The 18,491-nt window shown below is 44.7% G+C and overlaps 7 protein-coding genes across 7 annotated transcripts; 5 read left to right on the forward strand and 2 right to left on the reverse strand.

The window, feature by feature from the left end:
- Window positions 1-133: 133 nt before the first annotated feature.
- On the forward strand, window positions 134-456 carry BDV38DRAFT_241017 (uncharacterized protein). Its single transcript, XM_032053975.1, has one exon. The coding sequence runs from the start codon at window positions 178-180 to the stop codon at window positions 388-390; it is 213 nt and encodes a 70-aa protein (XP_031916175.1). The 5' UTR covers window positions 134-177; the 3' UTR covers window positions 391-456.
- Window positions 457-1,970: 1,514 nt separating this feature from the next.
- Window positions 1,971-3,179, forward strand: BDV38DRAFT_241018 (uncharacterized protein). The gene is made up of 3 exons (XM_032053976.1): window positions 1,971-2,168; window positions 2,245-2,382; window positions 2,445-3,179. The coding sequence occupies exons 1-3, from the start codon at window positions 2,089-2,091 to the stop codon at window positions 2,527-2,529; spliced, it is 303 nt and encodes a 100-aa protein (XP_031916176.1). The 5' UTR covers window positions 1,971-2,088; the 3' UTR covers window positions 2,530-3,179.
- Window positions 3,180-5,027: 1,848 nt separating this feature from the next.
- Window positions 5,028-6,243, forward strand: BDV38DRAFT_280578 (tyrosinase family protein; the record flags this gene model as incomplete). Its single annotated transcript, XM_032059342.1, has 4 exons — window positions 5,028-5,125; window positions 5,178-5,303; window positions 5,358-5,480; window positions 5,538-6,243. 4 exons carry the CDS (start codon window positions 5,028-5,030, stop codon window positions 6,241-6,243), a joined length of 1,053 nt encoding a protein of 350 aa, XP_031916177.1.
- Window positions 6,244-6,854: 611 nt separating this feature from the next.
- On the forward strand, window positions 6,855-7,427 carry BDV38DRAFT_280579 (uncharacterized protein; the record flags this gene model as incomplete). Its single annotated transcript, XM_032059343.1, has 1 exon — window positions 6,855-7,427. The coding sequence occupies one exon, from the start codon at window positions 6,855-6,857 to the stop codon at window positions 7,425-7,427; it is 573 nt and encodes a 190-aa protein (XP_031916178.1).
- Window positions 7,428-7,502: 75 nt separating this feature from the next.
- On the reverse strand, window positions 7,503-8,615 carry BDV38DRAFT_290844 (uncharacterized protein; the record flags this gene model as incomplete). The annotated part of the gene is made up of 1 exon (XM_032061582.1): window positions 7,503-8,615. One exon carries the CDS (start codon window positions 8,613-8,615, stop codon window positions 7,503-7,505), a length of 1,113 nt encoding a protein of 370 aa, XP_031916179.1.
- Window positions 8,616-10,697: 2,082 nt separating this feature from the next.
- On the reverse strand, window positions 10,698-11,286 carry BDV38DRAFT_269483 (Actin, muscle; the record flags this gene model as incomplete). The annotated part of the gene is made up of 2 exons (XM_032056976.1): window positions 10,698-10,928; window positions 11,038-11,286. The coding sequence occupies 2 exons, from the start codon at window positions 11,284-11,286 to the stop codon at window positions 10,698-10,700; spliced, it is 480 nt and encodes a 159-aa protein (XP_031916180.1).
- A 5,113-nt stretch (window positions 11,287-16,399) lies between these two features.
- Window positions 16,400-18,479, forward strand: BDV38DRAFT_241022 (uncharacterized protein). The gene is made up of 3 exons (XM_032053977.1): window positions 16,400-16,824; window positions 16,878-17,008; window positions 17,054-18,479. Exons 1-3 carry the CDS (start codon window positions 16,533-16,535, stop codon window positions 17,807-17,809), a joined length of 1,179 nt encoding a protein of 392 aa, XP_031916181.1. The 5' UTR covers window positions 16,400-16,532; the 3' UTR covers window positions 17,810-18,479.
- Window positions 18,480-18,491: the final 12 nt, after the last annotated feature.

The raw sequence follows: 18,491 nt of genomic DNA on the forward strand, positions 1-18,491 counted from the left end.
CCAAGCTCATCCCTAAATCGCGTGGGCAGTCTTGACTTGAACAAGAAGCCTGAACCTCTCCAATTTAAAAGGAACCTTTACCCCGAAGATCATGACGCTCCAAGCTAGAGAATTTGTGGGCTGATGATCTGCCCGGCAGGTAGCCACTAGGTGGAATGTATATTTTCTTTTCTCCGCATGATTTCACCGGTAGGTTATCCTGACGGTGCAAACCAAGTTAGACAGTGTATCAGGTCATATGTTTCAGAGATGAGTCCGAAGTTACATCTATCCGTTTTGTTTGGGCTTGCATGTCCATGGTCCATGTGCATTGATATCAACATATGCCTGATCATTACCTCCACCAGAACGACCTCATTTCCGTATCCCTTGCGGACTTGCGTAGTCTAGTCTAGGCAGTCAGTCTCTTCTTATCAGCACTGAGGCCTCTGCACGATCATTTGACACACATTTTGCCATCCAGAGCAACTAATCTTACGAATATCAAATACTTTTTTCAAGATTAACATAAAGAGAGTGACACACAAGTTCCAGAATACGTCATCTTCCGTGTCCTGTCTTATCCCTTGCATGGGTTATTTACATATGTAAGGGACTTTTATAATTTGTATAGTAATATATCGGGATACATTTCTAAGATTGGACGTACTTTCCGTGTAACATGCTGGTATATCCAGTTCATGCTTGATACACTACAATGTAGGTGGTGTTAAATGAGGCCTAAGGTTGCTCTAGGGCCAGGGAAGAGTTCATAACTATGTAACTGAACCCGACTCTAAGTTAATATCAACTGAACAAGGCCGAAAGTCTTAGTATATACACGGTTGATTCATTGAAGAGTAGTGTAGGACAAAGACACGCTAATCAGCACTATGTAGTGCGTTTGCTCATGTGAGGGTGGTACGTGCATTGATTATCACATATGGGAACGTCGGCTGCTGCCTAAAAGCTTGTTGAAGCTTTAGCATAATGCCTACTTCCGTCTAGCAGTGCCTATCATTATATGCAATGCTGCCTTCAACGCTATTAATGTCAGCGGTGACGGCAGTGCTGCCCTGCCGTCTATGTTTATTGTCATTTGCTGGCGTATATTACCTATCGTCATCTTGTTTCTGGCAGAGCACTACACTATGCAAACCTAAAGAAACACTTACATAGTATTATAGACGAAAGTACTATTTAACTCTATGATAGTGAGTATCTAATAATGGCAGATGAATCATAGGTAGGAAGTGTAGTGCTAGTCACATTAAGTGGGACCCAATCCGAGCTAAAGAGTATCTCATAAAGGCTTTGTCCTGCACTCCACCTTCAGTCACCATTAGAGCACAATGGCGACTACAACTCCATCTTCAACTAGCGGCTCCCATGCGACAGTGGAGTCATCTGCTAGTATAGGCAGCCGTAACCACATTTGTGATATAGCACAGTTCTCTGACTCTTAATGTCACCTAGGATATAATAAGCCTCATGTCCATGCTGATCCCAGCCAATAGGCACTCGTCTCCCTCCACCAGTATACGTCATAGCCAACTGGTTTAGGTTGAAAATAAGCCTCATTGCTACATTGTAGTGGAAGTAGAATAAGCTTTTGTACGAAGACAGTGAGATTTGTACGACGCTGAGCAGGTAGTCAGGCGATGAGTACAATGATCATAAATGCCCTGTTTTACATCAAACCTAACAAGCACCTATAGCAGCAAATGGCATTTGCGAGGACTCCTAAGCCTCTTGCACCTTGTCTCTTTCGGGGGAAAAGATATCCGTAACATTGACAACACTTCACTGACTCCCTCAGAGATAGCGGGCCTTGTGACTGTTATTCGTCACTAGGAGATCAGGTGGTCCATCTTTGATGATGCCATCACGTTTATTTCAACATGGCATGCAGTAAGGGGATATATCAGCACTGTGGGAACATAAATATCATGATGGTCGCGCCCATCTTCTATGAAAGAGATAGCATCGACAGCCAATTGCAGTTCGAGCATATTTCGTTTCATCTTTGCACACTCTAGACCTTTCAGGCCACAGACTATTATCACATTCCCTGTCAACGTTTACAAACTCCCAATTAACGTCCTCAAAATGATCATCACCTGTCCCAAGGAAGGCGATGTTGTAGACGTCACCAAGGACTGGACCGTGTGCTGGGAAGATCTTATCGAGTAGGCCTAATAGTCCAATATTTTACTGAATTTAAACATCCAACAACTATAGAACCAGCAGCTGATTGTATACCAGGGCAAATTCTTTTGACATCAGGCTCACCCACTTGACATCCCCACCAGCCGAGAATGTATTCATCACAACCGTGACTAATGCACCTAAAGCGGGACAGAAAACCATTCCCGGGGGCCATATTGATGGTATCGCAGGCGGGTAGGTTTATTTTTCTCTGCCCAATACCTGTTATCAAGAAGCTAAGGTAACGTATAATATAGTCCCGGATACCGAGTCTGGGCTACTCGTGTTGGAACCAGCGAGCCACCTCTCGCGGAGTCCAAGACCTTCACCGTTCAGAATTGAATGATAACAAGGGCGTAGTCCCGCTATGACTTGGAGCAATATTGATGGGACGGTCCTCTCTCGTTTCTGGTTTTGCTAAGTTTTCGCTCTTTAAATACGAAGCCTGGGCTCTGTGTGTCAGCTGATTGCCAATCTTCCAACAAGTTGGCGTAGGTTAGGAAACTATGATAGGAAATGCGTGGCTGGGATATCCTCGTCTCTCTGTTATTGTACCTGCCTGTCTCTACTTATTCATCTCTTTTTGCCAAGAATGTCAGGTTTTTGTTCGTATCTTCCCAATTCGCAGTATAGCTTTACGTTGCCCAATGAGCAAGTATGCAATTGCAAGGATGTAGTAAATGACTTCACACTTCGGGATTCATACTGGTTATTAAAAGGCACCTTGACAGAAAGAAGGTATAATCGTTCCACCACGCCAAGCGCCGAATAGCTAGATTCGAAAGCCTAAAAGGCTACTAGAAAGGAGACGCAGCGAATCAGGGACAGTCGAAGGAACTACCAATATATTGATTGAGGAAGTACAACCGAAGCGTGGGATGATATCCAATCAGGCATAAGCATGTTCATAGTGTCGGCAGGGTAGTCGCTTAACACTTCCTAAAGAAAGACCAAGATATACATAGTATACGTGGAGGTATCAGCGATTGGACTAACTGACAAGCCTGAGAGCAGCACACTTGGAATACGAGCCCTTCACCCCCGGATTGCTAATCTGCTCGACATATCCTCTTGTAGCCGCCCAAAGCTTTGCCTCGTTGTCCTTGCCTACAATAAGTATCCTTTCGGCTGATTTTATATGGTTAACACATTGTAATCAGCCAGCCTATCATACTACTTGCCGAGCCCCACATAAGTCGTAAATGGCAGGTATGTACATTTCTTATGGACATCAACAAGTCAACACGGGAGACCATACGGAAAATGTCATCCCGAGAGTCTTAGTTGTCGGTGCGTTGGCAAATCGGAAGCATACGGGATGCGCATTTTTTCCTTCGCTACAACTACCCACTAACACTGACATTACTCGAAGAACTGCCAGGCTCGCACCTGGCGAAGACACCAATGAGCTCTATAGATTCAGCAAGGGGCGCTGGACACATGGACACAGGGTCTGATCATGGTACCTCATAATGTTACACAGCAGGCCGGGATAGTCTGAGTCTCTCACTTCATCAATGATCAGCTGGAAAACCTGTTCCTTTCCAGCGCAGGGATAGACGCGTGTCCAAGATCCAGATCCAAGCCAGTGGTAGGCTCTATGCTGTGCTCTCCCTAAGCGTTTGAGTTTTGGTCCGCATCATGTATTTATACGACTGGGATTCCGGCCTTCCGGTAGGCTTTGGCACAGGGCATAGATAGTTTATGAGACAACAGGATTTACTATGGCTTGGATTCTTGTGCATACTAGTGCGCAAGCCAGTACTTGTCAAATTAATGGAAGGTATGCATACCTGAAAGCGAAGTACGGCGGGCTGCATAATATTCATTATAAAATTCCTCGGAAAGGTTGCCTGGATACCTCACAACATCGCCTTACGTAATACAGAATGGACCAGCATGCCAAACGTGCCACTGCAGTACTGTGCCAGGGGTCTTGCGAACTGGAGTTCAGCTCCACATGAAATACTGCTACTCCCTGTACTGAGATCATGTCATATCCCAGGCCCCAGCCTCCAGGTGATTTGTCGACCAGGTGTCCAGATCTTTTGGAAAACAAGGACTTTCCAGGAGTTGGTGGTGCGTCGGTATCCACGGTCCAATAACACATACCTTGTAGCCAGCAGGCTCCCGAAACAGTATCAGCCCTAGCTTGCCAAGTTTCGGACGAGATGAAGGCTACAAATGTCACAGTTGGCTACTTTGTCTGTGCTACTTAGCCACGAGCGGGTTCCATCTAGGGTTTATATTGCTTGACAGTGTGATTTAAAACCCGACCTCAACGTCAGCACCAATAAGAGAATGGTATGCACTGGGCATTCCAGTAGAGATGGGGAATGCTATGAAACTTTAGTGCCCTCTTCCCCATGGATAAGAATAGCACACTGGCATCCAATGCGAATAACTGGGGCCCAGGTTTCATTCTCGTAACCTGTCAACACGGCCAGAACCAATGTTCCTTCTCTTTCGCGGTCGCAATACCCTGAAAGCTTTATGGCGTCGATTGTAGAGTCAGCTCCACCAATGCGTAGCCACACTGTCCTTAATCTTTGTCTCTATATGCAGGGTCAAGATATGAACTACCTGTCAGCTGAATGAATGCCGATACGAGATGTTGCCCCGGGGTCGGTGAATTCATGCGCAGGTACCTCCCATGACGACAGGGCTCGGAAAAAATGCCTTTTATCAAGAATGATTCTGGAGTCGATCACAGCCTTCCGAAGGCTATATATTTTGGTCACAACCCTGATCCATTGTCTCCCTTGCACAATATCTATCCCACCGCACCTAAGAGAAACATCACGAGCTATTAGTTCTGCTCGTAGGGTGTGCTTCACAATATGAAAGGACTCCTCCTTGTCCTCTCCGCGACGGCGGGTATTGCCCTGGCTACATCAGCAGCATGCACTTCGGAAAACGCCTTAGTAAGGAAAGAATGGTATGTCCAGCTTCGTGTCCAGCGTAGGCGATGGTGTGTTGACATATAGCAGGAGAGAGCTCGAGGACGCTGAACGAAAGGACTATATCGAAGCGGTTCTATGCCTTCGCGATCGCCCGTCTATCCTATCCAATGAGGACTATCCCGGGGTCCAGGACCGGTGGGATGATTTTGTTGCGTAAGCCAATGCCCATTCCGTGAGATGATTAATGGCTCCGGCTCATATATCAAGGACTCATATCAACTACACGAACACCATCCATTTCAACGGGCTTCTGCTTCCGTGGCACCGCCAATTCGTCTACCTCTGGGAAAAGACACTGCGCGAGGAATGTGGATACAACGGCAGCGTACCGTGAGTGGATAGTATTCACAAATAGTAGGAAACCTCAACTGAGCAAAACACCTACAGGTATTGGAACTGGGCCCTGGACACAGACAACCTACTGGAGAGCCCAGTATTCGACGGTAGTGCCACCTCACTCTCGGGCAACGGCGCATTCGATCCAGACGAGCCGGGGCCCTGCACCCCCGGGGGGATATGCTTCCCCCGAGGAACGGGCGGTGGATGCGTGGAGTCCGGACCATTCAAGGACTTCGAAGTCCACCTGGGACCATTTCCTTCCGCTCTCGTTAAGTCCTACGGTGCGATCCCCGCCGACGCATGGGACTACAATCCGCGATGTTTACACAGAAACCTGCACACGCCTATGCTGGCCGCGCTGAACAATCAGACGGTGATTGATCGAATGCAAGCAACTACCAACATTGTAGATTGGCTCGCTGTCATGTCCCCGAGTGACCCTCGAGTGTCGAACCCACATAGCGGCGGCCACGGTTCTGTAGGAGGTGCCATGCATGATTTCTTCGCGTCGCCTCAGGACCCCTCGTTCATGTTGCACCATGCCTTTATTGATAGGCTGTGGGCGCAGTGGCAGGAGCAGGATGAGGAGAATAGGCGATATGCAATCAATGGTACTACTATTATCTATGATCCGCCGGATGCCCCATTGGTGACACTTGATACTCTGGTTGAGTTTGGGACGCTCAGTCCCCCTCGGAAGGTTGAGAAAATGATGGATCCGTCGAAGAATGGTTATTGTTATACCTATACTTAATCGCGGGGTTCGGCTCGTTTGAGAACTTGTGATAGTTGTGAATTAATAGAATCCTTTCTTCCTCAGTACATTCTCACATGCATATCTGCCGCATGCGCTGAGTCCTGTAGCCGGCCCGTATCCGATAATTTATATGGAGGGGGTCTTCTATTCATTCCCTTCGCAGCTAGGATAATCAGCACTTTTCTCATACTAGATCAGGTAGCATAGCCGCTTAGTGGGTGGGATTTGGAATTTGGCGAGTGGTAGATAGCATGAAAGGTGATGATTTTACGGTGGGGAGTATGTACACCTTGAATTGCCGTGGAGTTACAAGTTCTCGGCTTAATGCCACTGTGCTCTGGATATAATATGCACGTACGTAGTACGGTAAAACGCGAAAGTAATGGCGGAATACTAGTAGTTCCGTATTAAACCAGGAACCCCCACAGTGGACGCGTGAACCGTGGACTAAGTCCATACGACTAAGCCCAGATAGGCTTGGTGTGCCGCGTTCAACAACAACAATTTCTACTAGTTCTCATGCTCCTGCAGTGAAGGAGGGAACCAAAACAATAAGCTCCCAACACTGTCCAATTCTACCTTCCCTGCATATCAATCCATGAATCATAATGGCCAAAGAAAAGTCCTTAACCCCTAGAACCGGACGGGCCGACATCTTCATGAGCATCAAGCCCGAACATATGCACAATATCGCGACTGGCGCAAAGAATCACGAATACCGTCGCTACCTCCTCCCATCGAGCGTTCGTCGCATCTGGTTCTACACATCTGCCCCCATGTCGCGAATCGAACATGTCGCCCGCGTCTCTCCCGGCAAAGTTCCTGGCGAAGTCCCCGAGGACGGCGGCATTGGGAATGAGGACTTCAATGCGGGCAGAAAGGTCTCCAAATACGGCTATGAAATCCTTGATCTGTGGAAGTTGAGGGAGCCAATCAGCCTGAAACTAGCCATCTCAAAGGGGTTCTTAAAGGGCGCCCCCCAAAAGTATTGTTGGGTTCCAGTGACCCTCCTAGAGAGCTGCCCAATGGACCGACAGGACCATATCATCTCAAGGGCACCCGAGGAGCGCCCTGTTGAAAAGAAAAAACAACTTGATTTACAAGAACCCAAGAACGCATCCGGTTCGCCCGGGCCAAGGAAGATATCTGATTTCTTTACAAAGTCAGATCCAACGAACTAACAGGAACTGCTGAATCATGGGCCGTCATTAACGATTACAAGGAACATAAATCTCGACGTAAAATGGATTCATGGTCTAGTGGTCTAAGCAAAGCCCATTCTCCCGGGGCAGTTTCATTCCCCGCGATATCAGTTGCCTGTCAAGATAATCAATCGTGTAGCTCCTGAAGAGCATATATGGTTTCTCTACCCAATCCTGGACCTCCTCAAACAGCGCCTCGAGCCCACCTTCCGTCTTCAAAAATGTGTCTGCATCTAGCATGTAGCTGCGACCTGCATCGCATAGGTACTTATATGCACCTTGCTTGATATACAGGCTCTTCGAGAGCTTGACTCCGGACCAATCGAGGACCAGCGGGGCATAGAAGATTATCGGGGCATTTCCCGGATGCTCTAGGAGCCGCCATGTCAGCTGTTCTTGGTAGAAACCGGCGTAGTCTGATCCAGTACACATAATCCACGACGTGTCTGAATCTTGACTGCAGATAAGGATCCGAATGAGATTGCGTAGTGGGGTATTGAACTCCAGCCGTTCCAGATCTCGTGGGGATGTGAGATCAACGTGGTAATCTCCATGATCAGGACACACAAACGTGGCCCGCCCGTCTTGATGGTATTGATTGTTTACACCATGTTTATCTGCTAGCCCGCATCCTTCCCGCGGACATGATGCACGAATAGCGAGCTTGCCTGTTTCTGGTGACAGATGTGAGCCAAGCTTCTGATGGTGGGCCACGATGTTCCGAAGGATGACAGAAAACGCCGGATTCGAGCGCCAGATATGTTGTGTTTCAATGTCATACGGTATACCCGAAAGGTTAGACAATTGGTCCAGCACCTTTCGGAATGGCGTTTGGTTGGCTCCAAAATCTCCGGTGTGTTTGAGGCTCTTCTGATATCGGACCCCCGCGATCACGATCTCCTCTCCTGGAGTCGGGGCGCTCTCCACATAGACGAACTTGGCCCTAATCTCACGCCCAAACTTGGTCTTCAGAGCAGCGGCGAGGGCAAATCCTGTGGCAAAGGTAGTCATATTGCCAAGGTGCGGGCTGCTGTTTGGCTGCGACCCAATGTGGACAGCGATCCTCGGCCGAGTGCATTGTTCATTCAGGTATCTCATGAGGTTCTGTTTGAAATAATACGACCCACCACCGAAAGGATGGTGGACAACTCCATCATGGGGTATCATGGTGAGTAAGGACAGGAAGGGCACCAATATCAATATTATTTAGTAGCTAGAAACCAAACACGGCTAGGTACACAGGAGAAGAGAAGTGGAAGGCTGGCCACGATAAATAACATCGAACGAAATCACATAATTCCTTAAATTACCCCGCCACAGCCACACTATCAGAGCTATTCACGATCCTTTAGTCTTGATGATCTACATTTGTTGAGCCGAACCTCAGCTGAAGTTCAGCTGACAATCAGCTCCACAATGAATCGCTAAGGCTCACCGCCCTTTGTACCTCCACTGTAATATGAGGGGGAGTCTGCCTAGGTAATAAATCCAGTTAAAATAAAAATACAATACAATATGTTAGACACTGCAAAAAAAAAAAAAAAAAAAAACCCCTGACAATACTGCCACGGGGCGTGGGGCTTGTGTGGGTGAGTGTATGTATGTAATAGTACAGTAAAGTAGTACAATAAACTCTTATTCGTTACCCAGGTGTATTAAACAGGCATATTATTCCGCTTGTTAACAATAGCAATGCCCCAGCGCGACGTTCTGAAAGCAAATAAGTATATTGCAGAGTTGGTCCTCTTATACATAATTCATTACAGGGAGGTCAGATAGGTTTACAACATCTAATAGGACTAAACCGGGGCTAGGTAAGAGTTCGGACACTCAGCCTTTTATTAGCATAGGTACGAAAGAGACGCAGAAGGCCGTTTTAAGAACTGGCCTGCTCAGCTCTCAATCCATGTTGGGTAATTTTCGCTATAATACTTGTTAACTTATAAAGAGAAATCCCTGTCGTTGTTTAGACAGAGAGGGTAAAGAAAAGAAACTGAATACTACCTCGTACCCGATGTACCCCCGCAAGGTACCAAACCTTCACTGTAGTTAACTAGTTAGTTAAATATTAGTTCGAATGGTTATGAATGCATCGGAACAGCTAGGCGACCATACCCCTATCTCCTGCAGGATACCGAGTGTTCTTGGGTGCTGAAAGGAACCATCACAGCGTATCCAGAAGGTTATTTAATGACTCTTATATCTGTAATTTTGCTGTGTCGGAGTACGGCCAGTGTCTAAAAAGTGTACAGGGACCGGCGACGAGCGAAAAAGCAAGCTGTCCTTTTTCACCCTTCATCACCACCATGTCTCATAGTCTCTTTCTCGACTTCCAGGGTGGTCTAGAACTATGGATTATCATTGGTCCATTTCTCTATACCTGCACTTCGCCGCTCGACAACTTACTTACAATAGCAGGATAAGATCTCGGCTAGCGTTGCCGACGCTTGTTGGAAGAACAAGGTCGAGCCGGGAAGGTACATTTGTGTCAAAGATACCGGCATTTAACCATTCTATATCAATGATGGTATAATTTGCTCAGGTATCCTATTGGTGGCATCGGCGACTGATAACTAGACAGTATGGATATACTTCAAGACTCTGTCTATTATATCTGATATTTTTACAGTATCGTTAAGGATAGCAACAGTCCCGTAGAAAGCCTCGGTGAGGATAACTCTGTTTATTACAATCTCACTGTGCTGTAGTAGGTGATAAGCAAGCTATAATATACTTGTGATTGAAAGTAGCGGTATGCTATGAGAGGTAGAGAGTTGCCGATTTCCTACCAGTGGTAGGGTAGCTACGTCCTTTATATACACAGGGCAGTTGCACCGTAGGGTTAAGCCCGTAGTGTAGTCGCTATGGAACGTAGCTAGCGGAGAGCTCCATAGCGTGGTTCTACAGTATATGATTACCTTGGCATAGCTGCAATCACATATTCTTTTATTACTTTCTGGATTAACTATATCTAAATATATTATTTTATCTATTTCACTATTAGAAAATAGTATTATACTATTTTTATCTATTTTCTAAATGTTTATAGCTAATATCTAAAATATAATAGAGATTATACTGCATTACATTTATCGGAAAGCGAGGACTTTGTCCCTTGTATGCTCGGAGCCTGTTGTATATTTGGCATTTGTTATTTTTAGCTCAATATAACCTCCATCCATCCATTCTACCATCTGTGCTTGCGCTATTTGAATGCAGATTACTACATTCCTTCAGCGGTGTTTGCTTTTAGAAACACTTTCTATGGACAATACCAGGGCTTGATTCATCATATTCCTGCTTAGAACACCAAAGATTTTGGAACGTAGAGAGTGATGCTAACATAGAACCTCCAAGCCAGATCGAGTACTTGCGATTCGGGGGATCTACCACCGCCATCTTTATATTTGATGGGCTGAGACGGGTCAGTTCCTGGCGTAGCCGGTCCGCTAGACCAGGCAACATTGAAGTACCCCCAGACTAGAAAGGCCCGTTAGCAAAATAAGGGGGAACTTCTTGTTATAGCAGATACTCTTTTCTTTTCTATTAAAAAATTATGAGAGGGAGAAAAGAAAAAGGGCTGACATACTAGAATAATATTTCCACAAAGATCGCTCTGCATGTCAGTATCGCATTCGAAGATTGAGTTATACATCTGCTTATGAATGCCATGGTTTTCAAACCCAACCATGGTAGGCTGAAAGAGGGTTTCCGGTGCCTGGAATGCCTCAGCTCCGATATCTATAATCTGCCCGTCAGGAAGCTCATAGACATTCTCAGTATTATACTGAGACTCCTTTTCCAGATCAAGCGCAACGTAGCAGTGTTTCTCTTTCATATCCTGAAATATCTCAGAACGGAAAGAATTTCCACCCAATGTATTTATCAGGTATTGCGTTATCTTATCTCCACATATATCAATCCGATGAATGTTTTTGGGTAATGCGAACCCCTCATAAACCGGGACCAAATCAGTAGAGGCATGGCCAAAATCCACAGACAGACCAGTCGTACGGCCAGACGCATATCAGGCTAAGACAGCGTCTATAGCAACATAATATGCTGGAGCATTGAATGTTTCAAATATAACCTGCGTAGCTTTCTCTCGGCTATCAGTATGGGTCCAGCCGAATTATAGCCACTACAGGATCTGAAGTTGACTATGGTTCTATCTTAGAGGTTACTAGGATCTGTATTCTAACTATACGACCATTGAAAAGGAATTGAAAATAACTACTATGAACCATAGAAGGAATAGATAGATTTTTATCTTATACCGCCTTTTACTATCACATAGAAGTATATACCGAGATACGATATAAATAAGATATACTATCCTAGGTATTATTAATTAAACTGAGTTTACTGTGTAAAGTCGACCCCCTATCTGGCAAAGATCCTCCTGCGGGTCGATTTAATCTATGAATCGCTGATCGAGAGCCATGAGACGCCTAACCATGGCGCGGGGAAACTCTAATCAGCACCAAGTTTTCCCACTGATTTTTATGTGAAATGTAGAATACCGGTCTAGTTATAACCCTACGCTAAGCCTAACACTAAAATAAATCGACAATATTCTAGCTTTGAAAAAACGGCTTCCCCTGCGCAAGTGAGCTATATTTTCCGCCTCCAGGGCAGCTTCAATCTACATTATCATTAGCTGTTCGATCACACAGCAACATCTCGTCAGACTCGACAATAGATACAGTATCCGTTAGGAATACATATTTCCACCTTCTACTATGCACTCGCGGCTGTGATCCACAATCTCATCTAGCCACTCTGAGTAACAAAGCGCCCCAATCATAGTGAACTTCCCGTGGCTTCGGTAATCTGGCGCTAAGTGGATCAACATAATTATAATACGTAATGCCTGACGATTATATCTTCCTAAGTGGAATTGGCAGTGCCTTCTGATGGAACGGTTCGCTTACAGACCGTGAGTGGAACAATTGAAGCCACTGTGTCAAGGGTGGTTCTATTATATTTTGTATATAGCTAGCAAGATTCGTAAAAGGAAATGGCATAAAGCCACCATATAGATTATCACGATCTTCCCGCACCTCTCGTATGGCAGCTGGCCACTTTTTGACGGAAAAAAAAAAAAAAAAAGAAAAAAAGTATCTAAAAGACATTCATCGGAAACTTCTCGTAGTAACCACCATTTTAAAACAGAGCTGCAGAGTGTTTGATCTCAGACTATCGGACCTTGGTGCAGTTGAAGATAGACCACTGCAAGTAGGTCAGTACCGCCCCTGCTAGGAACTACAAAAATGTCGCATTCTCTAGTGTAAAGTTTCCTATGTTAATCCTGCAATTTGCTATTAACTTTCTACATAGGTCAAGACTGCGCGTAACCCCCTTCACTTCTGTCTTTGATACAAGACATGATCTCTATCTAAACAAGCCTTTTTTGTCTCTGTGACTTCAGCTTGAAAAAAAAATCAAACAGCAAAACCAACAACTCAACGAGTCAATAAGTTCAAGTTATACCCCCAACTATCCTTTCTTGGTATCAAAATAAGTCCAACCGGCAAATCTGACACATAATTTGTTGTGATCTACCTTTTGAAGACAAAACTTATATCTAATATGTAATAGATGATCGCACAAGGCAGTCGGAGTGTATATCTGTTGCCTTTTCAATAGTGTACAGTAGTTCCCCTGTCAGTCTTATTCTGTTAGGAGAATAAGGGGTTTCTCCTGTCTATAAAGTTAGCCTAATGTAATAGGAGAAGAAGGCAAGAATCAGTCTTCTGTCTTCATAGTATCTACTGCTTAGATTTCTGCCTACGTACCCTTACCTAGTTTACAGGTATTCTACCCTGAATAGTAGATATTTATTTGACAGGTAATAATAGTTTATAAGTAATAAATCTCTTTGTTAAAGTATATTTACAATATAGCATAGGCTAGTCAGTGGCAATGAATAGCCAGTGAGTAGTGGTCTTATTAAAGAATAATAACTATGCAGTATAGACTAATCAGTGGCAGTAGATAAACTGTAAGTGATAACAGTCTTTTTAAAGTATATTAACTATGCAGCATAGGCTAATCAGTGGGCATGGATAGAGTGTAAGTGATAAATACCCTGTTAAAGAATAATAACCATACAGTATGGACTAATCAGTGGCGATGCATACCCTGTAAGTGACCTTCAAGAACGATACTGATGGCTGAAGCTTATAATTCACTAGTAAACGCAAACTATTTGCAGAAGCTTAATTCTTGGTCGTTAATGGTTACTGGAGAAAGGAGTGTGACTTGAAACATCTTGTTTCATTATCTATGCCCTTTGAACCTGCAACATATTCCATCATTTAGCCTTGGTATAAGTTTTCCCTATAGGTGTTAGATTTCCCTATATCTTTTTGTGAATGCAGAGGCTACATTATCGCTGACTCTTCGTAAATCTATTATTATTGAAACTAATTTTGTTTCTTTTTACAACTTAATAAAGTTTCACCTGATCTGGCTGAGGAGCTGGCGTCCAAATCAATTTGATTCTCAAGATTTAATTTGCTAAATCTACGTTTCGGGGACGTTTTTTCAATGTCATACCGTAAGGATGAATTATGCCATTGTAAGTCTGCCCAATGGACTGCGGAGGGCCTTATTCATGGATTCATTAGTGGCTCGGATGAGTCTGCCAACCAACTATATTGTTATCGCTCGTTACGTCACCACAATAAGACCATCAAACAGGGTGGATGATATTAAGCATCGTAAACATGTATGCTTCTAAAATATATACTCTCACGCTTTCGTTTTCCCTCACTATATTTTCTTAAGGCAATGTATCATCAGTGATATTGAAAATTCAGTATGTTTGAGGGGCGTACAACTCCGGGCGAAAAATGTAGAACAGGAGGCGAGGAGGGCGCTAACAACTTCAGAAGTCCAAGTCTTCGCAGCTAGTGGACTGGTTACTACAAGATTGAACGCTGTTCGGACTTGTGCTTGACGATTTGGACGCGACCTATCCGTTCGTCGACCGCTGGTCGTCAGAATCACTCGCCACTACTATTCACTGTATCTGGTCAGTATTGTCAGATGATTAAAGATGCTGCCAGTACTTCTATCTTTACCGTGATATTGGATCCACTTTGTGTCCGGTACTTCCAGGCCTCCAGTTGTTTGTAGTGAAAATGGCACAAATGTTACAAAAACGTGTAAGGTTCCACGATATACAGGGTCGAACAGTCGGTATCGACGATTGTTTAGTATTTTCTAACTTGGACATCCTTTTCCTAGGGATACTGTTCGCTGTTCTAGCTTCCGGTTGCCAATTCTCTGATTATCCCAGTCATCAGAGAATGATGACATCTAAGGTCTACGGTGCTAATTGCTCAAATTCCATGATCGCTCTAGTGCTAAGCATTATTAGTATGCTGCTCGCACAAATGCCTACCTATCCAGAATTATATGACACATCCAACTCTAGAGGCCATCAAGACGCTCTTGATCATCTGTGACGTCCTTTCCTGCAACCTGGCGATTTTTCATCACAAGACAGCATGATGAAAAGGATTGTTTGGTGAATTAAACCCTTTGCAGCATCTATTCTATCTTCGTAGTCTTACATTTACTAACTGGTGCCCTTTATACTTATGGTCATAGGTAGTCACTAGTTCAACAAGATAACTATATGTCGCTTGCATACGATCGACCACCATCATGTTTCATACATCATCGTTCATAGTCGAATATCACAAAAGCCAATAATTCAAGACGTTGTGCCAGCTTGCTACGGTTTCGTTAGATGCCATGCGCATACGATCATCCAGAGGCGATGTCCGGACTCACAGTACCATCCACGAGTTCAGTGATCGTGTCCAGGCAGCTAGTACTAGTTTCCGTCCTTGTAGCAACGACTTTTGGGCAGAAAGTGACACTTTAGCACGGCTCATGGTAGGGTTTCACTCCCCACATATCATCGCCGATATCTGCCGTAGAGCTGCAAAATCTAGTTCCTCATCTAATGCGACTCAGTCACCGGCCTTTGTGAAGTATGCGTGAGTAACCTAATGTGGATCATCAAGATATACATTCTAGTGTATTATCGACACCCCGTGTTACACGTTCCTGGATGCTGCTCCAAGGCTCGATAAGCGCAGCAGGATTACCTTCGGTCAATAACAATCTGAAACCAGATCCACAAGTCCTTGACCTTTTGTCTCAGCTGGAAGTTGTTCTAGTGCGACCTGATCAGGATACTAGCAACGGAAAGAATGCATATCACTGACTTTCTGGGCTATTGTCTTGCTCATATGACGGCACTGCAGATTATCCTAAACTGTACAAATTACCGAATATAACTTTCCTGGAGTTTTTCTTCCTGTAAAGATGCCGATAAATGTAATGACGCGATGTCAAACTACGACTACTACCACTACCACTACTTCTAATCCTAAACAATCCTAATTAAATACAAAATTTCTATTTTATTAGTAAATTTAGTATTAATACATAATATAAAGTAAATTTTATAGAGTAAGAGTGATACTAAATAAGTGCATGGTTTTATGTAACACACCAAGGTTTCGGTCAGAAATACCTATCTATTGTCCGGAACTTCGATCTAGTCCGCCGTACCAGGTGACTATACCTAGGCCGGCCCAACCCCAGTCTAAGGCCACAATAAATTGGGCTTTAGGCCCAGATCTAGGGCCTAGAATAGGTCTTAAATCTATTTTACTAACTTATAATAGATTATAAAAATTTAAAATAATAAAATTCAAAGAATATTTATTAATACTATTCAAATATATTAATTTTTATCTCTCTGTAAGAGATATAGCTAGGGTCCTATATTCCACAAGACTAAAAGGTCATAGAATTCGGGATCAACGAATCCCGAATGCCCTAAGGTCACCTATATACGGGCAGTCTTGTCCACAATAGCATGTAATTCAGTAAGTTATTTGGTGGGTGAGCACTCATTATGAGTCATTCCGACTGCATACCCTAAACTAATACTAAAATGGACGCCGCCTGGAATCACTGAGACCTTAAATGTCCCAGTAAAAGCGGGGAAGTTCAACAATATTTGCAATTCCCTCTGACACTGGAAGACCACCACCAATGGCGACAGAATCCCATGCCATCGTCTTTGGGGCAGCTGGACTGCTCGGATGGGCGACCTTGAACCAGCTGCTCTCTGGTTATCCCTCATCAAGGCCCTTCTCTCGCGTCACCGCGGTCCTTAATCGGCCCGTCTCGGAGCCTGATCTCTGTTTGCCTTCAGGGCCGAACCGACCTTCTTTTGAGCTGGTTTCGGGGATCAATTTGCTACAGGCAACCGGAGATGATCTTGTGAAGCAAGTGAAAGAAAAAGTCCCTTTCGTGGAAGGGATAACCCATGTCTTTTATTTCGGTAGGTATTGATCGGAGGCAGGGTCTACACGAAGAGATACTAATGTAGATCAGTCTTCGCGCCGTTCGACGATGACCATATTCAAGAGTGTAACCAGAATTGCGGTATCATGCAGCGACTGGCTGACGCGGTGAACATCGTCGCCCCAAGGCTCCGATCGTTTGTGTATTCCGGCGGGTCAAGAGTAAGCATTTGGCTACATGATGAGAGTAGTCATTAACATCAGCAGGGCTACGGTATTTACAACCCTGGTGGTGTCTTCCAGCCACCACTCGAAGAATCCATGGCCGATACCTTACCAGAAGACTACGCCAAAACCGTCGCATATCCGTGGTTCCGAAAGATCTTAACCGAAGCCAGCAAAGATCGCAATTGGACCTGGAGTGAGGTCTGTCCGGATGCTGTGGTTGGGTTTTCTCCTAACGGCTCTGCGTACTCTCTTGCCCTTCACTGGGCACAATACCTTTCGTTATATTCATTTAATCACAGAGGCTCCACCGACAAACAGATAGAGGTTCCGTTCCCCGGAAGCGAAGCTGGTTATCGGTCGCTGTATACGCCTGTGTCGGGCGAAATCCTCGGTCGCATTGCAATCCATGCAGCGCTACATCCGGAATCATGCGGTGGAAAGATTATCAATATGGTAGACAACGATATCCCCGTCAGTGCTAGCGACCTCTGGCCGGGCATCGCGGCCTGGTTCGGGCTAAAAGGGGTGGGACCAAGGGAAGACAACGCTCTTAAACCAAGTGAATATATTGGCAGATACCGCCATCTGTTTGCTCAGAATGGGGTTCCAAAAGGACTAACCTGCGGTGTTGGCAACGGGAGCAAGCAATTGGATTCTGTTGGGTGGTGGCTTTCTTTTGACCGACAATTCAGTCCCAAGAGGTTGAGATCGGTGGGATTTACTGAGCAGCGGGATCCGGTTGAAGGCTGGTTGGAAGCATTTGAGAGGTTGAGAGAGGCGGGAATTATTTTTTGAACTTTCTGTGTCTAGTAATTCTAGTATATGTACAGGTGTTGGCGAACTTTGTCTGGAATATCATCATGAGATTTCGTGATCCCACCTTGCCTTGGTGCTAAGAAAATTTGGCATCTTGAGCTACTGAACTCCTTGTCGGTTACTTGACTTGGGGTTAAATAATAAGGTCCAGGACCAACCAGCTCCAGGACCAGACGTGCGCCTCAGGAGATAAACCAATTATAAGCCCACAAATGCCCAAATCCCTGGGGAATGAGTCAAAAAGGTGTGCACTCATTGTGAATCACCGTTAATCATGGCATTCTTCGCAATTCGTTCCCACATGTCCAAATCCACATGTTTGGCCTGTGTCTCCTTCAGTTCTCCAAGATATCTTCTGTTAAGGAAATCTTTCTAGCGCTTGAGTTCTTCGATGGCCTTACTCAGTTCTCCGTGAAGCGACCTGATGGCCGGAATCTGTACATTTCAAGCAGTATTCAGTGGGTTACTTTTTTACACATGTCATCTTTAGTGTCTATTTTTCTAAGGTAGCTTTTGAGAGTCTTCAAAGATTAACAACTGACCCAAGTTTTAGCAGAAATAAGATATTCTACGAACACTTTATCCAAAGTAAACTAATAGAAAAAGAAGCCAAGTTACCCAAGTCTACCAGATATAGCTAGCTGTTAATAAAATTATCTAA

This window comes from Aspergillus pseudotamarii (genome assembly GCF_009193445.1).
Source record: "Aspergillus pseudotamarii strain CBS 117625 unplaced genomic scaffold BDV38scaffold_13, whole genome shotgun sequence".
Lineage (NCBI taxonomy): Eukaryota > Fungi > Ascomycota > Eurotiomycetes > Eurotiales > Aspergillaceae > Aspergillus > Aspergillus pseudotamarii.

Bases quoted from the DNA above. Each gene is read 5' to 3' on its own strand.
- BDV38DRAFT_241018 (XM_032053976.1), top strand. From the start codon at position 2,089: ATGATCATCACCTGTCCCAAGGAAGGCGATGTTGTAGACGTCACCAAG. The intron at 2,169-2,244 runs GTAGGCCTAATA...ATTGTATACCAG, and splicing joins TGCTGGGAAGATCTTATCGA to GGCAAATTCTTTTGACATCA. The intron at 2,383-2,444 runs GTAGGTTTATTT...CGTATAATATAG, and splicing joins ATTGATGGTATCGCAGGCGG to TCCCGGATACCGAGTCTGGG.
- BDV38DRAFT_241017 (XM_032053975.1), top strand. From the start codon at position 178: ATGATTTCACCGGTAGGTTATCCTGACGGTGCAAACCAAGTTAGACAG.
- BDV38DRAFT_241022 (XM_032053977.1), top strand. From the start codon at position 16,533: ATGGCGACAGAATCCCATGCCATCGTCTTTGGGGCAGCTGGACTGCTC. The intron at 16,825-16,877 runs GTAGGTATTGAT...AATGTAGATCAG, and splicing joins AACCCATGTCTTTTATTTCG to TCTTCGCGCCGTTCGACGAT. The intron at 17,009-17,053 runs GTAAGCATTTGG...TAACATCAGCAG, and splicing joins TGTATTCCGGCGGGTCAAGA to GGCTACGGTATTTACAACCC.